Consider the following 24741-nt stretch of genomic DNA (forward strand, 5'->3'; position numbering starts at 1 on the left):
GAGAAGCAATAGGACATATGAAAGAAGGCGAGGAAGTGAAGACAAAGACTTACAGTGCCTTTGTCTGGATAGATAAAGTGATACAGAAGGAAGACATTGAATTCCTAGATGATTTAAAGGTAGTAGTGTTCATATTTTTTTCTTTATTTTCTGATTCACAAGAAAGTCCATTGCCTTCTGTTTTGCTGCTCCCTTTGAGTTCCTGCATCATTTTAATATAAGTGGAATTATTTTCAAAGTGGGAGACTAGAGAGATTCTAAATTTCCTACCTAGTCTGTTAGTTGGTCAGACTTTCAAGAAGGTTTGTGGCAAGCACTTTAGACACTCTACCTGTCCAGTTATAAATGGCCGTGTTTACTGTGAATTTCCATCTTCCTCCCCCATCCCTTTTATTAGTACAATGAAGATTCTCTGGTAGGACTGCCATTTGAAGTGTGCTTTCCTTCCTTTCTGGTAGATTGTCATGCTCAGTAAGCCTCTGAAAGCTTGATCAGAGTACTTAGATATGAAAAATGCTAATTCATTTCTTTCTTTAAGGTTTTTTAGTGAAATTTATTTTTATCTTTTTGATGTTCTTTGAATATTCTTAGTGAGAGACAAATAGATGGAACAAAATTTTATAAGGAGAACAAGGGATGGAAAATTAGTAAAATCAGCAAAACAATCTCTCAAGTTCAATGAACATTTATTAAATTTATACTATTTGTAAGGCTCTGTGATTGGTAGTGGGTATATGAAGATTAAAAAATGATACTGTTCCATTTCTTTAAAGAGTTTGATAATAAGATATTAATTATGATGCAAAGGAGAAGATAAATGAAAAGGAAACATGTTGTAGAAGGAGCACTAGATTTGGAATCATGACCAGGATTCACATTTTGTCCCTGCTACATATTAATTATGGGCAGCAAAGTGGTGCAGTAGATAAGTGTTGGGTCCGAAGTCAGGAAGACCCATCTGTGTGAGTTCAAATCTCACCTCAGACACTTAATAGTTGTGTCACTTTGGGCAAGTCACTTAAACCTGTTTGTCTCAGTTTTCTCATCTGTAAAGTGAGTTAGAGAAGGAAATGGCAAACCACTCTAATATCTTTGCCTAGAAAACCCCAAATGGGGTCACAAAGAGTCAGACACAACTGAAACGACTGAACAACATTTGTTAAGTTACCTGTGTGAACCTGTATGGTGCTTAATTCATCTATATAATGAGAGTATTAGAAGACATTATTTCTGAGGGCCTTTCTCCTTTGCATCTATGAATGTCTAAAGTCAAGATGCATAAAAAGAGGTGCAAAGAATTTTGAGAAGGGAGAGATCACTCTCAAATGTGGAACTGAGATTTATCTAAGGGCAAGTATAAGCAATTGGATACGTTTTAGATGTTACTTAGTCATTTTCTAATTTTAGGATGACAGATAAATTTACAGACATTTTTTTAGATTCCCAAATAAATTTCTAAACCTCATGTCATTCCATCATAGAGGTACAAATATGTCAGGTTATCATGGGAAAATACACATTTATTTTCAAAAGTTCAAAGTTTGAATGTAAAAGAAGTTCTGTTTCTATAGTACTAACAGGAATAATTTGGAAAAGACTTCTTGTAGCAATAAAATGCTAGAATTTCAGAGCAGAGGCAACCAAAATTTGTTGCCTCTTTCTTCATCTTATGTTTACTTACAAGATGCAAGAAGAAACGAAAGAATAGTCATTCCCTTTAGTCTGCTTAGGGGAAACAGTGTCAAACAGGTATGAATAAATTATAATGTGTGTTATAGTAAGAGTAGGTGGGGGGAGCACAAGTAGTTTTTTTTAATGTTTATTTATTTTTAGTTTTCAACATTCATTTACACAAAATTATGAGTTCCAAATTTTCTCCCCATCTCCCTCTTCCCCCACCCCAAAACATCATGCATTCTGATTACCCCCTCCCCCAATCTGCCCTCCCTTCCCTTATCCCTATCTTCTCTCCTTTTTTGTGGGGCAAGATAGATTTCTATACCCCATTACCTGTATTTCTTATTTCCTAGTTGTATGCAAAAACAGTTCTCAACCTTCATTCCTAAAACTTTTAGTTCTACCTTTTTCCCTTCCTCCCTCCCCACCTATGCCCATGGAGAAGGCAAGCAATTCAATATAGGCTATATATGTGTAGTTTTGCAAAAGACTTCCATAATAGTTATGTTGTGTAAGACTAACTATATTTCTCTCTATCCTATCCTGCCCCCCCCCATTTATTCTATTCTCTCTTTTGACCTTGTCCCTCCCTAAAAGTATTTACTTCTAATTACTCCCTCCTCCCATTTGCTCTCCCTTGCCCTCACTTATCTCCTTCTCCCCTACTTTCTTGTAGTGTAAGATAGATTTTCATACCAAATTGAGTGGGCATGTTATTTCCTCCTTAAGCCAAATGTGATGAGAGTAAGCTTCACGTTTTCCCTTTCACCTCCCCGCTTTTCCCCTCCATTGAAAAAGCTTTTTCTTTCCTGTTTCATGAGAGATAACCTGCCCCATTCCATTTCTCCCTTTCTCCTCCCAATATATATTCCTCTCTCACCCTTTTATTTTATTTTTTTTAGATATCATTCCTTCCTATTCAACTCACCCTGCCCTCTCTGTTCATATGTGTATGTATGTGTGTGTGTGTGCGTGTGTCTATAATCTCTCCAACTATCTAAATACTGAGAAAAATTTCAAGAGTTACAAATATTATCTTTCCATATAGGAATGTAAACAGTTCAACTTTAAGTCCCTTATGACTTCTCTTTGCTGTTTACCTTTTCATGCTTCTCTTGATTCTTGGGTTTGAAAGTCAAGTTTTCTGTTCAACTCTGGTCTTTTCATCAAGAATGCTTGAAAGTCCTTTATTTCATTGAATGACCATTTTTTCCCCTGAAGTATTATACTCAGTTTTGTTGGGTAGGTGATTCTTGGTTTTAATCCTAGTTCCTTTGACTTCTGGAATATCATATTCCAAGCCCTTAGATCCCTTAATGTAGAAGCTGCTAGATCTTGTGTTATCCTAATTATATTTTCCACAATATTTGAATTGTTTCTTTCTGACTGCTTGCAATATATTCTCCTTGACCTAGGAATTTTGAAATTTTGCTACAATATTCCTAGGAGTTTCTCTTTTTGTATCTCTTTCAGGAGGTGATCGGTGGATTCTTTCAATATTTATTTTACCCTCTCGTTCTAGAATATCAGGGCAGTTTTCCTTAATAATTTCATGAAAGATGATGTTAGACTCTTTTTTTGATCATGGCTTTCATGTAGTTCCTTAATTTTTAAATTGTCTCCCCTGGATCTATTTTCCAGGTCATCTGTTTTTCCAATAAGGTATTTCACATTATCTTCCATTTTTTCATTCTTTTGGTTTTGTTTTGTAATTTCTTGGTTTCTTATGAAGTCATTAGCTTCCATCTGCTCCATTCTAATTTTTAAAGAACTATTTTCTTCAGTGAGTTTTTGAACCTCCTTTTCCATTTGGCTAATTCTGCTTTTTAAAGCATTCTTCTCCTCATTGGCTTTTTGGACCTCTTTTGCCAATTGAGTTAGCCTATTTTTAAAGGCGGTGTTTCCTTCAGCATTTTTTTGGGTCTCCTTTAGCAAACTGTTGACTTGCTTTTCGTGATTTTCTTGCATCACTCTCATTTCTCTTTCCGATTTTTCCTCCACCTCTCTCACTTGATTTTCAAAATCCTTTTTGAGCTCTTCCATGACCTATTTATTTTGGAGGTTTTGGATGCAGAAGCCTTGACTTATGTTTTCCTCTGATGGTATGCATTATTCTTCCTCATCCTAAAGGATGGAAGACAATGCCTGTTCGCCAAGAAAGTAGCCTTCTATAGTCTTATTATTTTTCCTATTTTAGGCATTTTCCCAGCCAATTACTTGACTTTTGAGTCCTTTGTTAAGAGGAGGGTATACTCTGGGGACCTGTAAGTTCTCAGTTCTGGCAAGGTGGCACAATCAAGAGAGAAGAGTTTACTCCTATACTGGCCTGCGCTCTTGTCTGTGAGCAGTGACAAGTACTCTCTTCTGCCCAGGATGTGCGAGTACAATTCCCTCTTCACAACTGCCTCCAGTTCCACCAGGCCAGCACTCTTCCTCAACCCAGGAGAGCCACTCAGGGCTGAGATCCAGATCAGCCACTCAACTCCCCCAGGGGCTTTAGGCCAGGAGCTCCAAAAATAGACAGTGCCACTGCAATGGCTGCTGCCAGTAGGGCAAGACACCTCCCCCCCCCCCCCCCCCCCCCCCCCCCCCCGTTCCTTTCTCACACAGGTGAAAGAGCTTTCTCACTGACCTTTGAAGTTGTCTTTGGTGTTTGTGGGTTGAGCAATCTAGGAACCACAGCTGCTGCCAGGGATTCTGCCTCCTGAAGCCTGTTCCTGTCCTGTCCCTGCCATGCCATGGCCAAGGCTGGACTGTGCTCCTCTCCGCACTTGGAGTGATAGACCTTTCCTGTCGGCCTTCCAGGCTGTCTTGGACTGGAAATCTCTTTCACTCTGTTGTTTTGTGGCTTCTGCTGCTCTAGAATTTGCCTAGAGTCATTTTTTACAGGTATCTTATGGGCTGTGGAGGGGAGCTTCTACAGGTCCGTCCTACTCTGCCATCTTGGCTCCACCAAGTAGTTTGTTTACTTTTGCAAAATTCCAGGAATGTTGCAAGACACAAGAAATAGAGAGCAACACTTTTAAAGACACAGGCATTTTCCAAAGACACTTATCAGGAGCAACTAAGTGTCAGAAGTGGATAGAGCACTGGCCCAGGAATCAGGAGGATCTGAGTTCAAATCTGTCCTTAGATACATAATAGCTGGGTGACCTTGGGCAAGTCACTAAATCCTGATTACCTCAAAAAAAAAAAAAAAAGACAATTATCTCTGTGGGAATGACTCCCAAATCTATATATCTGGTCCTCATTTTTCTCCAGCCTTTAATCACCATCTACCTATTTCACATTTCTGACTGGGTATACCAAAGTGACTTCAAACTCAACATCTCCAAAACTGAACTCATTATCCTTCTGCTCAACACTCGCCTCAACCCCTTATGCCCATCTGAACTTTTCGGTTTCTATTGAAGGCAACACCACTTTTCCTGCTCTCTGAATTAACAACTTGATGTTTTCCTGGACTCCACTCTCCCTCACCCAGTCCGTTGTCATATCTTGTTGTTTCTCCCCCCATAGCACACATCTCTTGCACCTGGCTCTTTTTCTCCTCTCACACAGAGAGTTATCTCATTCAGCCCTGCAATCACCTGTTGTCTGGCCTCTTGTAATAGCCTTCTAATTGGCTCCCTTCCTCAAGTGTTTCCCTACTCTAGGCCATCCTAAGCACAACTGCTGAAGTGAGTTTCCTAAAACAGTGGTCTGTCCACATCACTCCCCTAAACTCCAGTGGCTCACTATTACCTCCAGGATAAAATATAGACCTGTTGTGGCATTCTAAGCTGCTAACCACCTGACCCCAACTTACTTTTGTAGTTTTATATAGTCTGCCCCTTTATAACACTGTGGTCCAGCCAAATTGTTCTTGCTGTTCCCCATATGCAGCCTTCTTTGTCTTCACCTTCTTGGTTCACTGGGTGCCCCCATGTCTAGAATGGCCTCCCTCCTTGCCTCTGCCTCTTAGAATTCCTTTTTTCCTTCAAAACTCAGCTCATGTGCCACTTCCTTCATGAAACCATTCCTGATCCCCTCTGTTAGCACATCTTCCCCAAAATTATCCTTTGTGCATGTGTATACACATCTCCCCTGACAGAATGTGTACTCTTTGGGGGCCAGGCTTGTTTTTATTTTTGTCTTCATATCCTTAGCACACCTACTCAGGACCAGGCACATAATAGGTATTTAATAATTGCTGTTGATTGACTGGTAGCATACTTCCATGTAATTCCTTATAGCCAATCGAACATATAAGAATAGTAGTCATTGAGATATTCCCAGATGTCTCAGAAGTGACTAATCCTGAAACAGCTGCCTTCCTTCAAGTATGATAGTGGTGGTACTGATTCTTCTTTGCCATTGGGCATACCTTGATTGAGTTCTTTTCTGAGTATGGCCCTAGGCACTTCAACTCATAATTCTGTTTCCAGAAGGAAGTATGCCAACAAGAAACTACAGACAGTTCAAAGTTGTTATGAATCCCTGTTTCTGATTCTGTTTGAGGTCAGTTTTTAAAGATATAACCTCTCAGTGTCTGTAATACCCTTCATTTCCTGGTGTTCTAAGATATGTAGGAAAACCTCAGTAGTTTAAAGTAATGGGAAGAGCTGTCAGAATTAGTGAAAATTCTGAATTTTTTTTTAAAGAAGTGTAATAAGTACTTTGAACTAGGCTACTAAATGTCCCTTCACAGGAAACACCAGTTTAAACAGCATGAAGGGTTCTTTTACAGTTATATACTTGTGTATAATTAATACCATTACGGTATTTGAAAATGGTCCTCTTAACAAGGAGACAGTGTAACATAGTAGGAAGACATTCTATATCAAACTCAGACCTGCTGGAGTTCAGTCCTTGTCCTGAGGTTAACTTATCCTATGTATGACCTTGCACAGGTTACTTGATCTCTTTAGGCCTTGTTTTCCATTTGTAAAATAAGAGGGACTACACGATCTCTAGGATTTCTTCAAATTCTGATGTATTTTTTTATGAATTCTAAGTACCTAGGCAGCTTCATTGAAGTATTAGTTATGTTGCTAATTTCCTTGGCAAAATCTTTTCTTCATATACATACATACATACATATATATATATGTATATAAAATGTTAAAGCCAACTTTACCCTTTCTTAAATTATCACACTTTCTAAATAGTAAGGTTTTTATCCATGATGGTGTCTATAAAGTTAGCATTTTTCATTTCCAAAATGGCAAATCAAAAATTTATTGATTTTTCAGGCTTTTCTTTATTGAGACAACAGCATTCTCTTTTTAGAAATAATGAACTGAGGAATAAAGGCCACAGAAAGTATACAAGACCCAGAATTCAGTCTGTCATGTTGAACAACAAAATATCTATCCAGAAGAGAAGTATATACAATATAGTTTTGAAATGTATTTCATAGACAGCTTGCCCCACATAGAAGTACAATAACCACCTTACTGTGTGATTTGAAGGGTACTGTCATACTCTCTCTACTAATAAGTCTGGACCTCATTGCTCTCCTCATTTACATATCCAAAAATGTTACCATCAGAATCAGACATTTGGTTAGTTCACACAGATGAGAACATTGTTACTACAGAATGTTTTCCTTTAAATGGGATGAGAAAGGAAATGTGGCATTTGTTAGAAAATTGTCACCTTAGAAAGGTTTAAGGCCTTTAAGGGTATGAAATTTAGGACAGGTAAATTTCAGTGGGAAAAGGCAATTTAACATCATGGATAATGGATGTGGCCTTGGAGTCAGGAAGAACTCATGAAGTACACCCTCCCCCACCCCCATCCACACAGACTGACTGTATAACCATAGGCCAGTCATCTAACCTCTCATTGTCACCTCATGTAACCTATGTGTTACAGAGGAATTGCTGATTGAGCAATGAAATTACAGTTTGGGTCCCCCAAAAAAGTTTTAGTGGTAGGAAGGTAAATCTAAGGAGAGCAAGCACTACTTGGGGTAAAAGAACCCACACTTGTAGTGTGTAAGGGTACGGAGGGAAATAAGACAGGACCAAAGAGGGAAAGATTCAGATTGTCCATTGGTTTTGTGTGGATCCAGCCCTAACTTCATGATTTGTTTAATATTTGAGAGGCAGACAGTCTAGTGGAATAGAGAGAATGTAGGACTTAGAAGACACTGATTCATACTTAGAAGTTGTGAGGTTATGAACAAACCACTTAACCCCTGATAATTTGTTTTCTCATCTGTAAAGTTGGGATAATGCCTGCCTGCCTTAGGCGAAGTGTTTTGTAATCCTTAAAGTACAGTATAATTGTATTGTTATTTATTTCTTCAGGACTTACAGATTAACCAGAAAACACCACTTCGGGTTCTTCACCGAAGACCTTTGGCCATAAGAACTCGCATCATTCACACCATGGAAGCACACTATATAGACGAGCATCATTTTCGTCTCCATTTGAAGACTCAGGCGGGAACGTATCCTTTCACTTTCGGTATACTAGATGTTCTAACCAAAGTGATACCTGCTCCAAGTAGTACTATACTGGCAAAAACATTTACTCCAGATGAGAGGTATTATGGGAAGAATTATGTTGAAGAGTGGTATTTTTTCCTCTTCATCTCCTCCAGGCTCCCTATAAATGTTCACATGGCCATTTCTAAAACATATATATACAGTTTTCAACATTCATTTCCCTAAAATTTTGAGTTCCAAATTTTCTCCCCATCTCTTCCCTCCCCTTGCCCCAGGATGGCATGTGATTTGATACAGGGTCTACATATATATCCGTATCGAATCTATTTTCATACTAGCCATGTTGTGAAGAATTAGAACCAATGGGAGAAACCATGAGAAATAAGAAACAAAGAAAGAAAAAGTGTAAATAATATGTTTCAGTCTGTGTTCATGCTCCATAGTTCTCTTTCTGGATTAGACACCATTTTCCATCAGGAGGCCTTTGGAGGTCTTTTGAATCCTTGCATTGCTGAGAAGAGATAAGCCTGTCAAAGTTAGCCATTGCACATTGTGGCTGTTACTGTATATAATGTTCTTCTGGTTTTGCTCACTTCACTCGTCATCAGTTCATTCGGGTCTTTCCAGTTTTTTTTGAAGTCCACCTGTTCATCATTTCTTATAGCACAGTAGTATTCCGTTACATTTATATACCACAACTTGTTCAGCCATTGCCCAACTGATGGGCATCCCCTCAATTTCAAGTTTTTGCTACCACAAAAAGAGTGGCAAATATTTTTGTATATATGGGCCCTTTTACCATTTGGGATACAGACCTAGAGGTGGTATTGCTGGGTCAGTGGGTATGCACATTTTTATAGCCCTTTGGGCATAGTTACAAATTGCTCCCCGGAATGGTTGGATCAGTTCACAACTCCACCAATAGTGCATTAGTGTTCCAGTTTTCCCACATCTCCAGCGTTTATCATATTCCTGTTTTGTCATGTTAGTCACATTACCATTTTTAACCAAAGTTACCGGTCCTCATATCTTCAGAGTTATATTTGTTTCTTATAATTAAAACAATTAGCCCTATGCTCTAGTAGTAATCATACATTAAATGTTTATTGGTTGAGTCTTTGGTTAAGTTGCAGAAGCCTTTTCTACAAAGAATCACAAATCCACTGTCATATTTAGGTTCTTTGAGCATTTTTAAAACTTTCTCCAAAATGAATGATACTATTTTGCATTATAGTTTTTGTGTTTAGCAATTGAAGTTGGAAGCCAAAGGGGACTATATTTTTTATAAGTGACCTTATAAAAAAGATCCTTGGCTGTATTAGTTCAAGCCACACACTATTTCCTATAGTAGAGATACAAGTACATTATAATGGGAATTAAGGTAAGAAATTCAAAACTAAAGCTGATATTCTTTTATAATTTAATAATGTCTAATAATTATAGAAATTTCTAAAATAAGTTATATTTGAGAAGAATACCATGCCAGTTTTATATTAGGTTGTTAATCAGGTCTTAGTTATCCTTTACTTTAAACATGGACTTGAGAGGTCCTTCCTTTTATTAGATTACCACTTGTTTTGAGTTCAAGGTATAAAATTAATGAGACTCTTTGTGGGCAAAGAACTGGAGCATCTTAATATAAAACTGTGATGCATTTAGGTAAATGTTCTGAAAATGAGGTTGATTCCGAACTTCTCTTTCCATAGAAATATTCCTCACACTTTGATCCTCTGCCCCTAAATCTTGGATTTCATTGCGTAGGGCCAGATTTCTATCTATGCAGTTTATCTTTTATACTATCTGAGATCCTACCACGAAGATCCTCTTTGGGATATGATAAAGAATTTTCTAGGTTTATGATGTAGTTGTTCTCTTTTACTATATTCACGTTCCCAGGCCTTCTGAGAATGGTCTTGTTTTGTACTAGATACTAGAAGATTTCTAAATTCCCTTTCAGTTTGAACATTCTGAGTTCTAAACTCTAGTGGTCCATAGTTGAAACCTTTTCACTTTGGCTTAATCCATATATGGATTATTCCAAATATCAGAATAATGATGAAGGAAAAGGGGTGGAAAATAATGATTATTTTTCTAACACATTAATGCAGTTTTGCCACAAATGTGAACTAGAACTGTGGTTCTCTCTTTACTGAAGCTACGCCTGAATCTTTTGTACTGTTCTGTGAGCTTTGGCTGTCCTTCACTCCACATGTTATCCAACAGGAGAGGCAGTCCTAAGGAAAATGAAAATTAGAGTCAGGTACAGTGGATAGAGCACCAGCCCTGGAGTCAGGCCGACCTAAGTTCAAATTTGGCCTTGGACACTTACTAGCTCTGTGATCTTGGGCAAGTCACTTAACCCCAACTGCCTCCCAATAAATGAATGAATGAATAGAAAGTGAACATTATAGAGGGGGAATAAAGATACTGCTGTCTAGTCAAATATTTCTTAAAAATGTGTTATGAGGAAAGGGGAAGAAAGCAAGACAGTATATTCATTAAGGTGTATTCTGGATAAAAATAGAAATCCTTTTCTCCATAAAAACTACAACTTTATCCCATCTGGGTACAGCATTTCACATTTAACATTCAGTTTATAGTAAGCATTTTTCCATAAAGTACTTTGTGAGTACAGTGAAGGAAACTGATCATAAAATCATAGGATTAACTGTGAACCAGCTGGGTTTATCAAGAACCAATCCCATCATAATAACTTCATTCCCTTTTCTGGCACTGTTGTAGATTGGTAGGTTGTAAGAATTCTTTAGATGTTTTCAGATGCCTTGCTGAGATCCTCACATACCAAGGCATTCATAACATCCTTACCAACAAAATGAAAACTGTCAGCTAGAGAATTTGGTTGACTTAAACCTAGCTAAATAACCTTAACCAGACTGGTAATTACTGGAATAGTGTCAGCCTCGGTGGGTGGTTTTAGTGGTTGCCCTAGGCATCTGTCATTTGCCCATTTCTGTTCAATATGTATATCAATGATTGGAAGAGGCTGGCCTTCCTACCTTTCCAGGCTTCTTTTTCCTTACTCCCTTATTCTTGTCTATTACTCTGTAATTCAGTCACCTCGTCTTCTTGCTGTTCCTCACACCAGACGATCCATGTGCATTTCACCGGCTGATCTACATACTTGGAATGCTCTCCCTCCTCTTCTCTGTCTCCTGCTTCCTTCTAGTCTCAAAGGCTCAACTTCTGCCAGAAGCCTCTCCCAGCCCTCCTTAGACTCAGTGCCTTCCCTCTAGGATTATCTCCAGTGTATCCTGTATGTCTTGTTTTATTAGCTGTTTGCATGCCATCTCCCTGTCTGAGCCCCTTGAGAACAGGGACTGTTTTTTTGCTTTTCCTTATCCCCAGAATTTAGCACAAAAACAGACACATAGTAGTGCTTAATAAATGCTTGTGAATTAACTTGAGGGATAGGTAACTCTTTGAATTATGAAATTAGAATCCAGAAATATCTCAGCAGGTGGACCAAAACTAATAAGATGACATTTAATAGAGATGAATTTAAAGTGCTTCACTGGATTGAAAAAAACTGAACTGACCATGTTGGAAGAGATGGCACTAACCATGTGAAAAGCCCTAAAGGTTAGTTGTATTGCAAACTCAGTATAAATCGTGAATAGGGTATGCAGTGAAAAAAGTTAATGTCATCTCTAGCTATTATCCAGAATATGAGGGGCACTCGTCTGTCTAACAGATTCCATCTATAAAGTTGTATTCACTTCAGAATACTGGCAAGGCATTCCCAGAGGAGGGTTGTTAGGATGGTGAGAGGACAGGAAGTCATAAAGTAAAAGGATCAGTTGAAGGAATGTGGGGCTTTAGCCCAAAGAAGACTAATGCAGGGGAAGTGGGCATGGTAGATTGGTATTTGAAAGGCTGTCTCATGGAAGAGGGATTGGATTTATTGCCTTGGTCCAGAGACCACAGTTAGAAACCATGGGTAGAAGTTGCAGTGACAGATGAGAGCTTTTTATCAGGAAATCCTTTGTACAACTTGAGGTCTCCAGAAGTGGAAATGTGCTGCCTTGGAGGAGGTCATCAGTTTCTTTTCACTGGAGACTTTCAAGTATAGGCATGATAACCCCTTTTCAGGTAAACTGTAAAGAAGATTTTTTCTTCTGACATAGGTTACACTAGATGCCCTCTGAGGTCCCTTTTAGACCAGATTATATGGGCCTGATGCATGGAATAACACCGGGCTAAAGTTCAACTGTGATGCTACCTCTACAGGATCTTCACTAATTCTGAATTGTTATCTCCTGTATCTTCTCTCTTCCCTGTTGTTTATACTGTTTAAATGGAAATTTGTAAGGACTTCACCCACCCACCTCCACACATTAGAAGGTCTTTAGGCGCATGAAGCTCACTGTCACAATCTTCTACCTGAAAGGTTGACCAGCTCATTGTTTTAGGGCCAAAAAAAGATGGGTAGATTGAATTCATAACTATGAAAATAAGTATTAAGGGAAAAAAAAATCCTACTTGAGACTGTGACTAGAAATAATGTGATTTAGTTGACAGCAGGCCCCTTGAGCGCCGGCTTGCCGGGTCTGGGAGCTGGTTTTCTGTAGCACACTTTGTGAGACACGTGTCAGGTGACACAGCTCGGGAACTGATTTTCTTTTGTGGTATTTCTGCTGTTGTAGTTATCGTTTCCTTTTCATCTGTTACCACATCACCATACTTATTTTCCCTTAAATAAAACCCAGTTACATCAAAGAGTTTGTGCATGGAGACTTTGGGAGAACCAAGCCAAATATTGGTTCCCTGATGAATGGGACAGCTGATATTCTGGAGCTGGATGTGGAGGTAAATTGCTTATCATGCATCTTATATAGAAATTAGCGAGGAATATCCTTTCTTATATGGCACCTGTTAACATTAAGCCTGGGGCTTTAAAAAGATTGAAAAAAGACCACATTGATTTGTACAGTACTCAAATGTATAATCAGCAGTCAAAAATTTCACACCTAGAATAGTGAATGAGGGATGGACTAGCTACTGAATTTTGGCAAAATAAAAGTGTACTCATTCTCATTTAAATGCTCTTTTCCAGAGATAGTAGATGTAAGCTGGAAACCAAGCAGGGAAACTAAAATGGAAAACAGGAGTTCACTTGCTCAAAGCCCAAAGGGCTTGAATTGTGTGAAAATGTATTTGTGGCTTCCCTAGGTTTTATATTGAGAGATAGAGAATTCAAGTTAAATGGGGGCATAGTTGAGGTGGAGAGAACAGAATTCTGACTTAAAGCACCATTCAGGAGAAAAGCCAGGAAAAAGTACTTTGGTATTACATAATATAGAGTGGATAATTTTCTTGCACATTTGATTTGTTTAAAAGATCCTGGCTAGTGGCTGTTGATGACATCAAAGAGTGTTTGTTTCAAAGGTGTTGATTCTATCTCATTGATGTTATCCATGGGCAATCTCTTAACTTCTCTTTACAGAAAAACCCAAACATATATTTTCTGACCTAAATTCTTCAAACAACTGCTAAGGCTGTTAAAACTCTTGCCAGGCAGGCCTTTAAACACACCAGAAAACAAATTTGAAATTATTTTAGAAAGCTTTTTCTTATTTTTAAATAATTAGGGTTGAATAGGAACCTCAGGGTAGGAGTGGAGTGGGAGTACATATGTTCTTATTTTTCTTAAAAGAGAAATGAGAAGTGATAAGATTAGGATTAGCTAAAAAGGAGAAAGAAGGGCCACTAAGAAGTGGAAGCAATTCCTAGGAAAAGTGGCAAGCAGATAAAGATTTTCTTGAGCCTGTAGATTTTCAGTATCTTTTTACAAAGCTGCTTTAAGTCTGAAAGAGAAGATATGTTAACTTCACCTTGAGACCACATGTTCAAGTCAAATGTAAGCAGGGATTTAATATAGTACCTTCAAATTGCGTTATTGTTCTTTCATTACTAGTGAGAAAAGTGGAGCACTTTTGGCATGTGTCCTTGTCAGAACAGAACTGTCACAATCATCACAGTTGCTTTTTTGAAGTGGTAATTTCACATCAGGCTCCAAATCCACCATTCCCTTTTCAGAGTATCTTTTACAAATGTTAGTAAGCAAATTTTTCCAGTGCATAGGCAGTTTGCCTTATTTTTTAAAAAACTAGTAGCAATTTGTAGCTTTGGTGATACTAAAGAACTCAAAATATTTAAGCAGTCCACTTGTAAAAATTCCCAAATATGTGGACATATTTGCTGATGCTTTCAAACATTTGAGACAACCAGGACTAAAAAAATCAACTTCTTGAATAAAAAAGAACTGCTCAAGTATTTTTAAAGGAATTAACCAATAGATGAGCTAAACTATTTCTAAAATTTTATTTCTTAATGTGGTGTTTTTACGCCCCAACCTAAAGCTCTCATTTTTTTTTTTTTTTTTGACAAAGTGGCATAGTTAGTAAGGAGAATATTTCTGCTGCTAGGTCTGATTGGTTCAGGGAGAGAGTCTAAGACACAGAATCCTGAAAGATCAGCCGATAAATTGTCATGTAAAATTGTGTCCTGTACCAGCTCTTTTCTTGAGATGAGATTTTCTCCTTGCTGTATTATGTTGTTATTGTTAACAAATGCCAAATAAAATAGTAACGTTCAGTTTTAATGACGTTAGTTTCTCCCCCTCCCAGTCTGTCGATGTTGACTGGCCACCTGCTCTGGATGATTAACTTTCAAGATGGGAATCAGAAGAACAGCTTTGTTATTATTCTGCAGAAGACATCTGTTTACATAGTATAGATTGCAAGATAGCTTCTTTTTCTCCCTAAAGTGTCTTCAAGACTTACTTGGATCACATTGATCTGAACAGTTTTCTAATCATTAGCATTTATTCATGTAACTTGTATTTTTTTAGACATTAAGTTGGTCTGAGGATATTTTATTATGGTTTTTCTTTTCACCCAATCTATGAAATAGTAACTGATGATGCTTTTTCTCATTTTGAGAGGTATGTAGACTACAAGATACATGTGCTGACATTTAAGAGACCCACAATTCTTTAGTCCTGGAGAAAGGGAAATTTTCTTCAATGGATGAGATATACCATGTTCCTTTTGTGTTCTGAATCAAAAAAATTGCTCTTTGAAATAAAGTCAGCTATAAACTATAGAGAGAAATATAAAACATTATGAAAGGAAGGGAGGTGATGCAGGAGGTTGAATGCTGGATGTGGAGTCAGGAAGACCTGAGTTCAAATCCAGCCTGTACCCTAAGCAAGTATCTTAAACTCTCAGCCTGTGTTTCCAAATAGGAATAATAATAACACCTACCACTCAGGGTTATTGTGAGGATAGAATGAGATAACACATGTAAAAGGTTATCAAACCTTCAATTAGCATTATGTAAATTTTAGCTTTTATTTTCATCAGATAAGCATTTTTCAAAGTACAAGGCTAATCTCAGCTAATTGATTTTCTTTAGAATCATTTGTTAACTTTATTGTAATGTGCAGTTTGGCACACTTTCTTACTGTGAACCTGGGATTGCTATTATTTTTCCTGTGGAAGAAAAACAAAGACTCACGAGTAATGATACATATATATGGTATGCACAGTGGACTTTCGAGATATCTTTTAAATAAAAAAGGTTGAGGGCAGCCTGGATTTCTAGGAATTGTTTGAAATAAATGTAAGCTCATATTTATTATTTAAGCATTATCATCTGTAGTTTCTTATTTGATCCCCACAATAACCCTACAGAGTAGGTGATTTTATTCTCATTACTGAGGATCACACTGTTGACTCATACTGAGCTTGTAGTTCACTGAAAGCCCAACCTTCTTTTCAGACAAACCACTGTCTACCCTGCCTCCCCATTTATTCTTCCAGATCCTGAAATCAGGAACACAGGCTTTCCACTATATTGGATTAGCAGCCAAAGCAACACGGTAGATGTTACTGTAGAGCCCAAGCTGGACAAATACTCCCCAAGTATCCAAGGGCAGAAAAAACAAGGAAAGAGTGAAGGAGTCAGGAGAGACCTGGGTTCTAATCTCACTTCTGATGCTCCCAGTGTGACCTTTCTGACAAAGTGATATTACTAAAGTGCACATTTAACTTTATCACTGCCCTGCTCCACAAATTTCAGTGGCTCCCTATTTCCTTTGGAATCAAATACACCCTGTAATTGGCACTTCCATGATTCTAGTTTCTTTATATATAACTCCCCTTTTGTACTCTTTGGTCTGACTGAACTGACCCTTTGGCTTAGAATCTTCTTATCTCTTAGAATCCCTAGTTTCCTTCCACATTCATCTTACATACCACCTATGTGAAATCTTTCCTGATCCCCTAGTGTACTCACCTCCCAACCCCCTTACCCATTGCTTTTTGTGATATGTCTCAAGGATATAAACTCCTTAGATTCTGGGATTCTCTGTCTCTCTCAGAGTCTGGCACCAGATGGTGGGGCTTAATAAATGCTTTTTATTAACAGATATTTGAAATAGTTCTAGAAGTGCTAACAATTGCAATCAAGACAAGAAGAAGAAATTAAAGACATAAATATCCTCAAATAAATGCTTAATCCCTATTTACATGACTTGATTTTAGCCTCAGAGCATTAGTCAAGAAACTAATGCAGATATTTTCAGTAAATCTTCAGAGACAGACCTAAGAGGGAAATTTCCTGTTAGCATAAGTAGTTCATTTGTTACTACTGTCTTTGGTCTAGCATGTTCCCTACATGAACTTCTTAATATATGCTGATCTGTTGTCTGTTTATATTCACCTCAGTTCCCTCCCTTGACAAATACTTCTACTGTCCTCCCAGCACTTCCTTCCAACTCTTTCCTCCCACCCCCAACATAGCCACTCCCATATTTGGTGAATGTAGCCTGTTCTCCTGTCTCCTATTATGCAGGGTGCTAGACTGGGAAGAGTATGGAATTTGAAATCAGGAAGGATTTGGGTTTCAATTCCCACATGGTAGAGGTTGAAAAAATGAGTGGAAGTTGCATATTTAGGCTTTATATTTCTTAAACATTAAAGCCGTCCTAAGGTAGAAGAGGATGCCTATGGAGGTGGGAGGGTTTCCTCTCCTCAGAGTCAAAAAGCACTTATTAAGCACCTCCGATATGCCAAAAACTGTGCTAAGTGCTGGGATTTTAAAGAAAAGAAGATGCCATCTTTGATCTCAAGTTGCTCCTGGAGGCCTTCAAGGCAAGACTGAATAATGACTTGTCAGGGATGTTGTAGAGAGGATCCTGAGGGATAGATTAGACCAGCTCAGGAGGTCCCTTCTCATTCTATTATTCTGAGCCCTGCTCTGATACTTGTTTGTGTCACTCAACCTCTGACCCTCCCTTCATCTGAAAAAACAAAACCACACACCCTGCAGTGCCCACGTTGAACAGTTATTGTAAAGCCCAAAGAAGACCAAGTCTGGATTGTGCTTCAGAGCTCCAAAGTGCTTTCTAAAGTTCAGCTGTCATCATCGTTATTATTGCTGCTGTGACAGATTTCCCTGTGGCACCAAGAACTTCCTGGAAATACTTGGCACAAAATGCTTTTTTTCCCAATGAATTTTATTAGCATTCTCTCTTCTTCCAAGTTACCTAACCTTCGGCAGTTGTCATCAGCCTAAGGGCCAACCGTGATTCCAGAGGAACCCGGATGAAGCATACCAGAGAGGTGATGATCTCAGGGTCCAGATCAAGACATAGTTTTGGGACGTGGCCAATGCAGAAATTAGTTTTGCTTTACTATTTTTACCTGGTTTGGTGGTGGTGTTTTCCCTCAGTGAGAGGGAAGTGGGAGAGTGGATTTTTACTAATTGGAAAAAAAATGATTTAATAAAAAAAAGTTACCCAAAGCAATTTTGTGGAAAATATACCTCACGTGACTACTGAATTCAGCCAACCAGGCGGATAGAGTGGGTCAAAATAGTATGCAATACAAATTTACTTGGCTGTGTGCATGGGAAGGAGGTCTGAAACAGGAAAAGGAATGGGAGGGTTGGTGGGGAGGTTGTAGTCACGAGCAGATGCCTTACATTTTAGAGAAATCCAGTCTTGGAGGACAAAAGTTTCAGTTCTCAGATAATTACATCCCATAGTAATCTTGGGCAACATTCTAGGAGGAATTCCCATGGAGTAGCAGGAATATTTGGAGAGCTCTAATGACAGAAGCCTTGGTAAGCATGAAATTTCTGATTGGCACAGATGTGAGCCACCAGGATTCTCTGGGGGAATCCAAGTATTTAGAAGCCAAAGGACCCACAGCTCAGGCGAGAACGAAATTAGTGTCAAGTACTAAAGAGTTTGTGTGCATAAGTGAGTGAGTCCATATAAAGGAGAGATCCTGATGAAGTGCTTTAAGAAAATTGCAGGCTAGGAAGAGCACTCTAAGCTCTCACTCCAATATTATAAAGAAGATATCACAAAGAGAATTCCACAAATATGACTGCCAAAAGAGCTGCCAGTCTGTCACAGTAGAGTGACCTTTTAGCTTTGTTTATAAAATCAAGAAACTAAGAATTAAAACAAACATTTAATAAAGTATATTATTGATAATAAATGTTAGCTATTATGAGAAAAATTATTATTGTCAGGATTATGGGGAAAATCATTTTTTTAAAAGAGGCTATTACTTGAAGAACAGGAACATTTGATGGGTCATTGAGCGAGTAAGTGGTTTCTGTGCTATGGTCTGTCAGTGTTTATTGGGCAACTGCTTGGATGTTTAATGTTCAGGTTGGGAAACAAGTGTGTTGACTAGATTTCGTAGTGAGCAGATCTTACCTTCAAATTTCACTTTTAAGGGCATTTTCCATTGTAATTTCCTTTGTCCTGATTCAACTACTGAAGCTTATTTTAGAACACATGTGACTTTTACAGTGCTGAATTAGTCATTTTTTCCCAGCTCTGCAACAAAACATGGTTCATAGATACTAAAAATTAAGTTCATATTTCCTTTAGAAAGTGAGAGTATATTTAACTAAGACTTTTGCTTTAGCTGAATATAACAATTTAAAAATTCACCCTACCACTCATAAAATCTCAATAACCTTCAAAGCTTGAAAGGGTAAAAAATTTTGATATAAAATTATATATAAAATTTGATATAAAAATAGGAACTTGATTATTGAACGTTGCTTGTTTTCTAAGGACAGATTTTCAAATCTTTAATAAGATTAAAAAAATTTTCAAAATTGTATACATCAACTCAGCATGGGACCCCAGAAGTGGAAGAAAGTGACCCCGGAGCAAATGATTAGAAGGGACCTCACATAATTTTTAATTACCTAGAAATCTGAGTAAAGAATAAAAAGCATACTTTGAAATAGCATACTTTTGCCAATACGTCTATGTAAAATGACTATCGTTAAGTTTTCCCAGGTTTATCTCAAATGCAAGATTGGAAATAGGGAGAATGAAATTCACTTTAATTTTTGACCATAAAAGCAAATCTGAAGAACATATTTAAAAAATTGTTTTGTAATTTCCTTTATGAATTTGTTTAAATTAACATTTTAAATAAAATGTTCATAGTTCTTTGAGCCTTTGCACTTGTGTAGTATCATTTTTACTTTGTGACTGATTATCTCAAGTACACTTTATGGCTTAGATGTTAGAAAATGGAGAGGGGAAAATATTGGGATCTGTGCTTTCTTTGGGACAGAAAACTCCCAGATGAGAAAACTCTCCTTACCAATGCAAGTTAGCACCTTTTCTGCAACATTATAGTTTTAGAGAATTTGCCAGCGTTTAGTTATAGAATTCTTAAATTCAGAATTAATCACAACATCTGGACTTTTCTTGGAGACCAGGTAAGACAACAGTATTATAATTATTTTCAAATTGTGTAATTAGAAGTACGACAAAGAATGAACTATATTGATATTGACAGAAGTTCATTTTGGTGAATAAAGCTTCGAATTAAAATATAAAATTGTCAAGTTTTTTTTTTTAAGTTTATGGTTCATTAGTGAAGTCTTTACTAAGTACCTGTGTGTGCAAGGAGCCATGTTAGGTACAGTGAGGAATGCAGATGAATATAACAAGGTCAGATCTAAGCTCCAAGAATTTGCAATCTAGTAGAATTCTATGTACATAAACAGAAATATAAGAGTTCAATAAAAAGATGCCATGATTCAGTATGATTGAAGGGAGTGGTAGCAACATGTTCAGAGAAGGGAAAAAAATAAAATTAGTAAAGGTGATAAGAGCAGTGAAGATCATATACAGAATTCCTGTTTGTTCCACAAAACCCTGACTGTGGCCACTAGCAAAGCATTTATTAAACTAACTCCCAGCTAGCTAAGATCTTGGGATTAGATGGAGTAAGTTTACAATGAGAGATCAATTTTGCCTTCTTCAATTTGATAATAGTTCATCAAGAACTTGTGTGCCAGACAACTGGGCAATCTAAACATGCTTCCTAATAATAATAGCTATAAGTGAATAATAGCGAGTCAAGTAATTTATACGATAGAAAATTTAAGATAGAAGATTTGAATATAAAACTTTTTTAAAAAGAATCAAATGTCTTTTTTTCCTTGGGAGATGATTTTTTTCCCCTATCATTTTTTTAAAAAAAGTTCTTGATTATATTAAATGTACAACAAAAAACTTCAAAGAAAAACATCTGAAAAAACTCATGTAAGTTCAACAAAACTTGACATGTAACGCATCTGCTTAAAAATTAACAAATATAATGTCCATGATAGATAAAGTTAAAGGGTACCGGCAGTTTTCATTGGAAGAAAATTACTGATAATTTAAACAACTTTGTGCTACCACCTTGCACGAAATTGGGGGAAAAAAATTTTATAATCAAAAAAATTCTGATAGGGTTGTAGAGAAATAAACTTATCTACCATATGTGTAATTTCAAACCAATCTAATTCTTTTAGATACCAACTTGGAAATATGCAATAAAAATTACAGATATAGTCATACCTTTGACTTAATTACATTGCTGACAGTATGCCCTGAAATAGTTTTTTGGGGTTTGGTTGTTTTTTTCTAATAAATATGTGCCCAAATATTTTCATAGGAACATTATTTTTAATTTCAAAGGACTGAAAAAATCTAGAAATCCTATGATAGAAGAATGGTATAATGTATTGTGGCACATTAATATAATGGAGTTCTATAATACAAGTAAAACCAGTGAGTATGAGGAATGCAAAAAGTCTTGATTGTTATGAAATGATGCAAAGCTAAAAAAATAAAGTAAAAACAATAACAGATTATATATGACCAAATAAGAAGGAAAGGTGAATGAGAATATATGGACTTAGAGGAAGTAGCTGGAAAGTTACAGTATTTTATATGCTGAAATGTAAGTCATGAAGAACGTTTAGTCGTGTTTGAAGTTGTATTTAATTATTTTTTTTTTTAACTTAAAGTCATGAGTAACTCAATGCTGAAAGATTGGAGGGTGCTGGTTAATTTAATTTTCTGCTTATCTGAGGTTTGATCAATAAAGCTTTTCAACCCAGCTCTTCCAAATCTTTGTAGAAAGAATCAGAAATGGAAAATACTTTCATAAGTAAGTACAAAACTGGACAATTTGATTTTTCCTTATTGACATAAGAGCTTTCATTTTGATTATTCTTATTCATGATCGTTGATGAAAATTTGAGTAGAATATTGGCCTAAATATATGCCAGTTCTGAAATATGTTTTTAAAAATCTGTTACTCTTTTTTAACAAATCTTTAATGTCACTTTGTCTTAAGTTGTCTTATGATTTTTCTCTTTACTCCAAAAGCCTAAGAATAGAAAAAAGTTGATTAAGGCTTCCAGTTGTATTCTGGGCATGGGACAGGTTTCTTCTGAGTCCATTAACATCAAAACTAATCCTTAAAATTTCTCCCCCTCACCTTCCATTTATAGTCTGTATCTAAAAAATTAGAAATTTCTAGAAAATCAAGCAAGTAAGAATTCTTCAATCCAAAAGCATTTATTAAGTCAGGCACTCTGCAACAAGTTACAGATACAAAAACAAAAATGAGTCAGTCCATGCCCTCCAGGAGCTTACAGTTCTAATCTGGGGAAACAACATGTACACGTATGGGCATAAATACAAAGTGATTTAGAGTTCACTGAGGAGGCACTTGAAGCTGTTAAGACAGTTAAATTTCCAAATTACATAAAGGAACAAGGAGTAAATTAAGAATACTTTTGAACCATTAGTGGGTTTGTACCTCCTGAAGTATATGGAATTGCATTCCTATCTTAAGCCCAAGTAAGTAGTACATAAGGGAAGCCTAAGAATGCTGGTGGACCCAGAAAGGTAGAATTGGAATAATAACCTAATTAGGTACGATGTAGGGCAGGGTACAATGGTCACGAGAACTGGGGACTAAGGAAAGAACAGACGTCCTGCAGCTCTTGAAAGCACACTCATGTAAAACAGTCCGAACAACCTGAGGCTGGCAGGAAGAGGCGCTTCCAGACTCTTCCTTTGACTTTGTTTATGGACCCTTTGGGGAACCTGAGTACGTAGAAGCTATCGAGGGAGATCAGGGCATCCTGGAACCGTGGAGATGAACCCTTCTTGGGGACAAAGGGGCAGTGCTGGGAGAACCAAGGAGAACATGATCTCCCTCAATCAAACGATTTATTAAGCCATCGAACCTGCAACTCCAGTAAAGAGTGAGCCAGTAGTTCTACCTTCCTTTTGACTTTTGAGCGTTAAACATTCAAGGAAGCCATATATAAATGTAGGTTGGTTGGTCACCCAGGCATTAGAGCCAGGACATACTTTTGTACTGAAGGAAGCTTTTGTAGGATAACTGGGCTGAGACTTAAGGAGACAACTGCAAAGTACTTCACTGTCTTAGGAGATATGACCTAGTAGGACTTTGTCAGCCCAGAAAGAATCTGGCGTTCCTCCAAGCTGCTTAATCTATAACTGGCCCTACCTAGGTTATGAGATCCCTGATGGAACCAAATGTTCCAGTTTAAGAACATTCTAGTTTAGAACTATCAAAAGGAAAAAATAGGACAAGGCAGCTCAATAAATACTAATTGTGCTTATATTTTGTTCCATATGCCAGCATTTCTTAAATTGCTAAGAAGTCAAGTCAAGTCACCATTTTGGGCTATCTACTCTATTGCACTATTCATATATATGTATATGTATTTACATACATACATATATGTATATATGAACATACATACACATATAATACATACACACATATATATATCACTGAGACTAGTTTTTACAGAAGTTTTCTGAGGAACTCTCCAAATCATCAATTAAATAAGGGAAATGTGATAAAATCATTATGACATTTTAGAAAAATAACTGGGAATGTTCTAGCCAATGCTACAGATTATATTTTAAGTATACATTCATGTGATTTGGTCTTTCATATCAGCCTCCTTTAAGTGGTTTTGTTAGCGGTTATACTGTGTAAAGTGTATTTGAGACCTCCACCAACTAAAATGCCAATTTGAAAAGTTTCCAAAAAGCGAAGAGTTAAAATTGGATACTATGAAATCCCAGGGTGCATCTCTACCTGGATGTCACTGTCAGTGATATAAAAGTTTCATATTTCAAATACAAAAAGCACCCTACTAAATTATAGTAGCAAAACTTTCAATATTAGAAGAGCACAACAAAAACTGGAGTCCAGTGGTATGTTGGATTTGGTTCATCTTGGCTTGGCAAGCACTTATTAAGCACCTATTATTAGCATCATTCAGACAGTGTGCTAAGTTGAGGGGACAGAGTGACAAAGAACATTCGCTGGGCTCAAGGGAATTCCCTTACATTCTTCTGGTCAGTCAGTGTCAATTTCACCTGATTTAAGACTCACTTTTGGGGAGATGAAATAATTTCACTTTCAATTATATGAAAATCATTAACTTAATCAAATGAAAAATGGTGAGAAAAAGGATGTGGAGAAAAACAAGATAATAGGGAAGGTCTCCAAATCATTCCCACAGGTTGAAAGAAGCTATAGATAAATGCCTCTACCCTAATAGCAAATCTAATTCAGCTTCTTTGAAGGAGCAAAGAGATGTTAAAGAGACACTCAACAATTACAAAGAAACAGCTTTATCCAATGAAGAGTCAGGCATGAAACAAGTATAATGTCTTGGGAACTTGCTTCCTATTCCAGGTGATCCCAGTGCTCTATCCATTTTTCTTTCAGGCCCAGGCTTTATTAACAACCAGGAATTTTGCCCACTTTGCCAAACAGCCACAGGAGACCCCTTAGGGGTCACCTATTGCCTATAATTATAATGCTGAAAATTTTTTTTTTCAATGACATGGTCATTACAGTATCTATGTAAAATTTGCTTGAAAGCAAATATGTATTCACTCATTAAAAAATATAGGTATGTATAAAGTCATTAGAGTAAAATGATTCTAAAGTATACCTTGGAAGGTTTATTTACACATGTACTGGAGCCTTGATATAAGCACTCTGTTCAAGTAGTTCCTTCAGTAAAACCAATGCCATAGGTGAAACTTTGCTGTAAGGAATACTTTGGGTACTTCCATGGCGATCTCCTCTGGATGAGAGTCACCAAAGACACCAAATTCACACCATAGCACACTTACAGCAAGGCTCCAGTGCATAAGCTGAGCACAGAATGATGCATCTTAAGATTCAAAACAGAATCTTAAAATGACTACAAATATGTG

The 24741-nt window shown here is 37.1% G+C and overlaps 1 protein-coding gene across 1 annotated transcript in view; it reads left to right on the forward strand.

Moving 5' to 3' along the window:
* PUS10 (pseudouridine synthase 10) overlaps positions 1 to 15239 on the forward strand; it is an 89204-nt gene extending 73965 nt beyond the window's left edge. The window contains 4 exon segments of the mRNA XM_072635480.1: positions 2 to 119; positions 7974 to 8116; positions 12842 to 12941; positions 14762 to 15239. Coding sequence (XP_072491581.1) covers positions 2 to 119; positions 7974 to 8116; positions 12842 to 12941; positions 14762 to 14800 — 400 coding nt within the window. The 3' untranslated portion in view covers positions 14801 to 15239.
* The last annotated feature ends 9502 nt before the right edge of the window (positions 15240 to 24741 follow it).

Source organism: Notamacropus eugenii, chromosome 1, assembly GCF_028372415.1.
Source record: "Notamacropus eugenii isolate mMacEug1 chromosome 1, mMacEug1.pri_v2, whole genome shotgun sequence".
Taxonomy (NCBI): Eukaryota; Metazoa; Chordata; class Mammalia; order Diprotodontia; family Macropodidae; genus Notamacropus; species Notamacropus eugenii.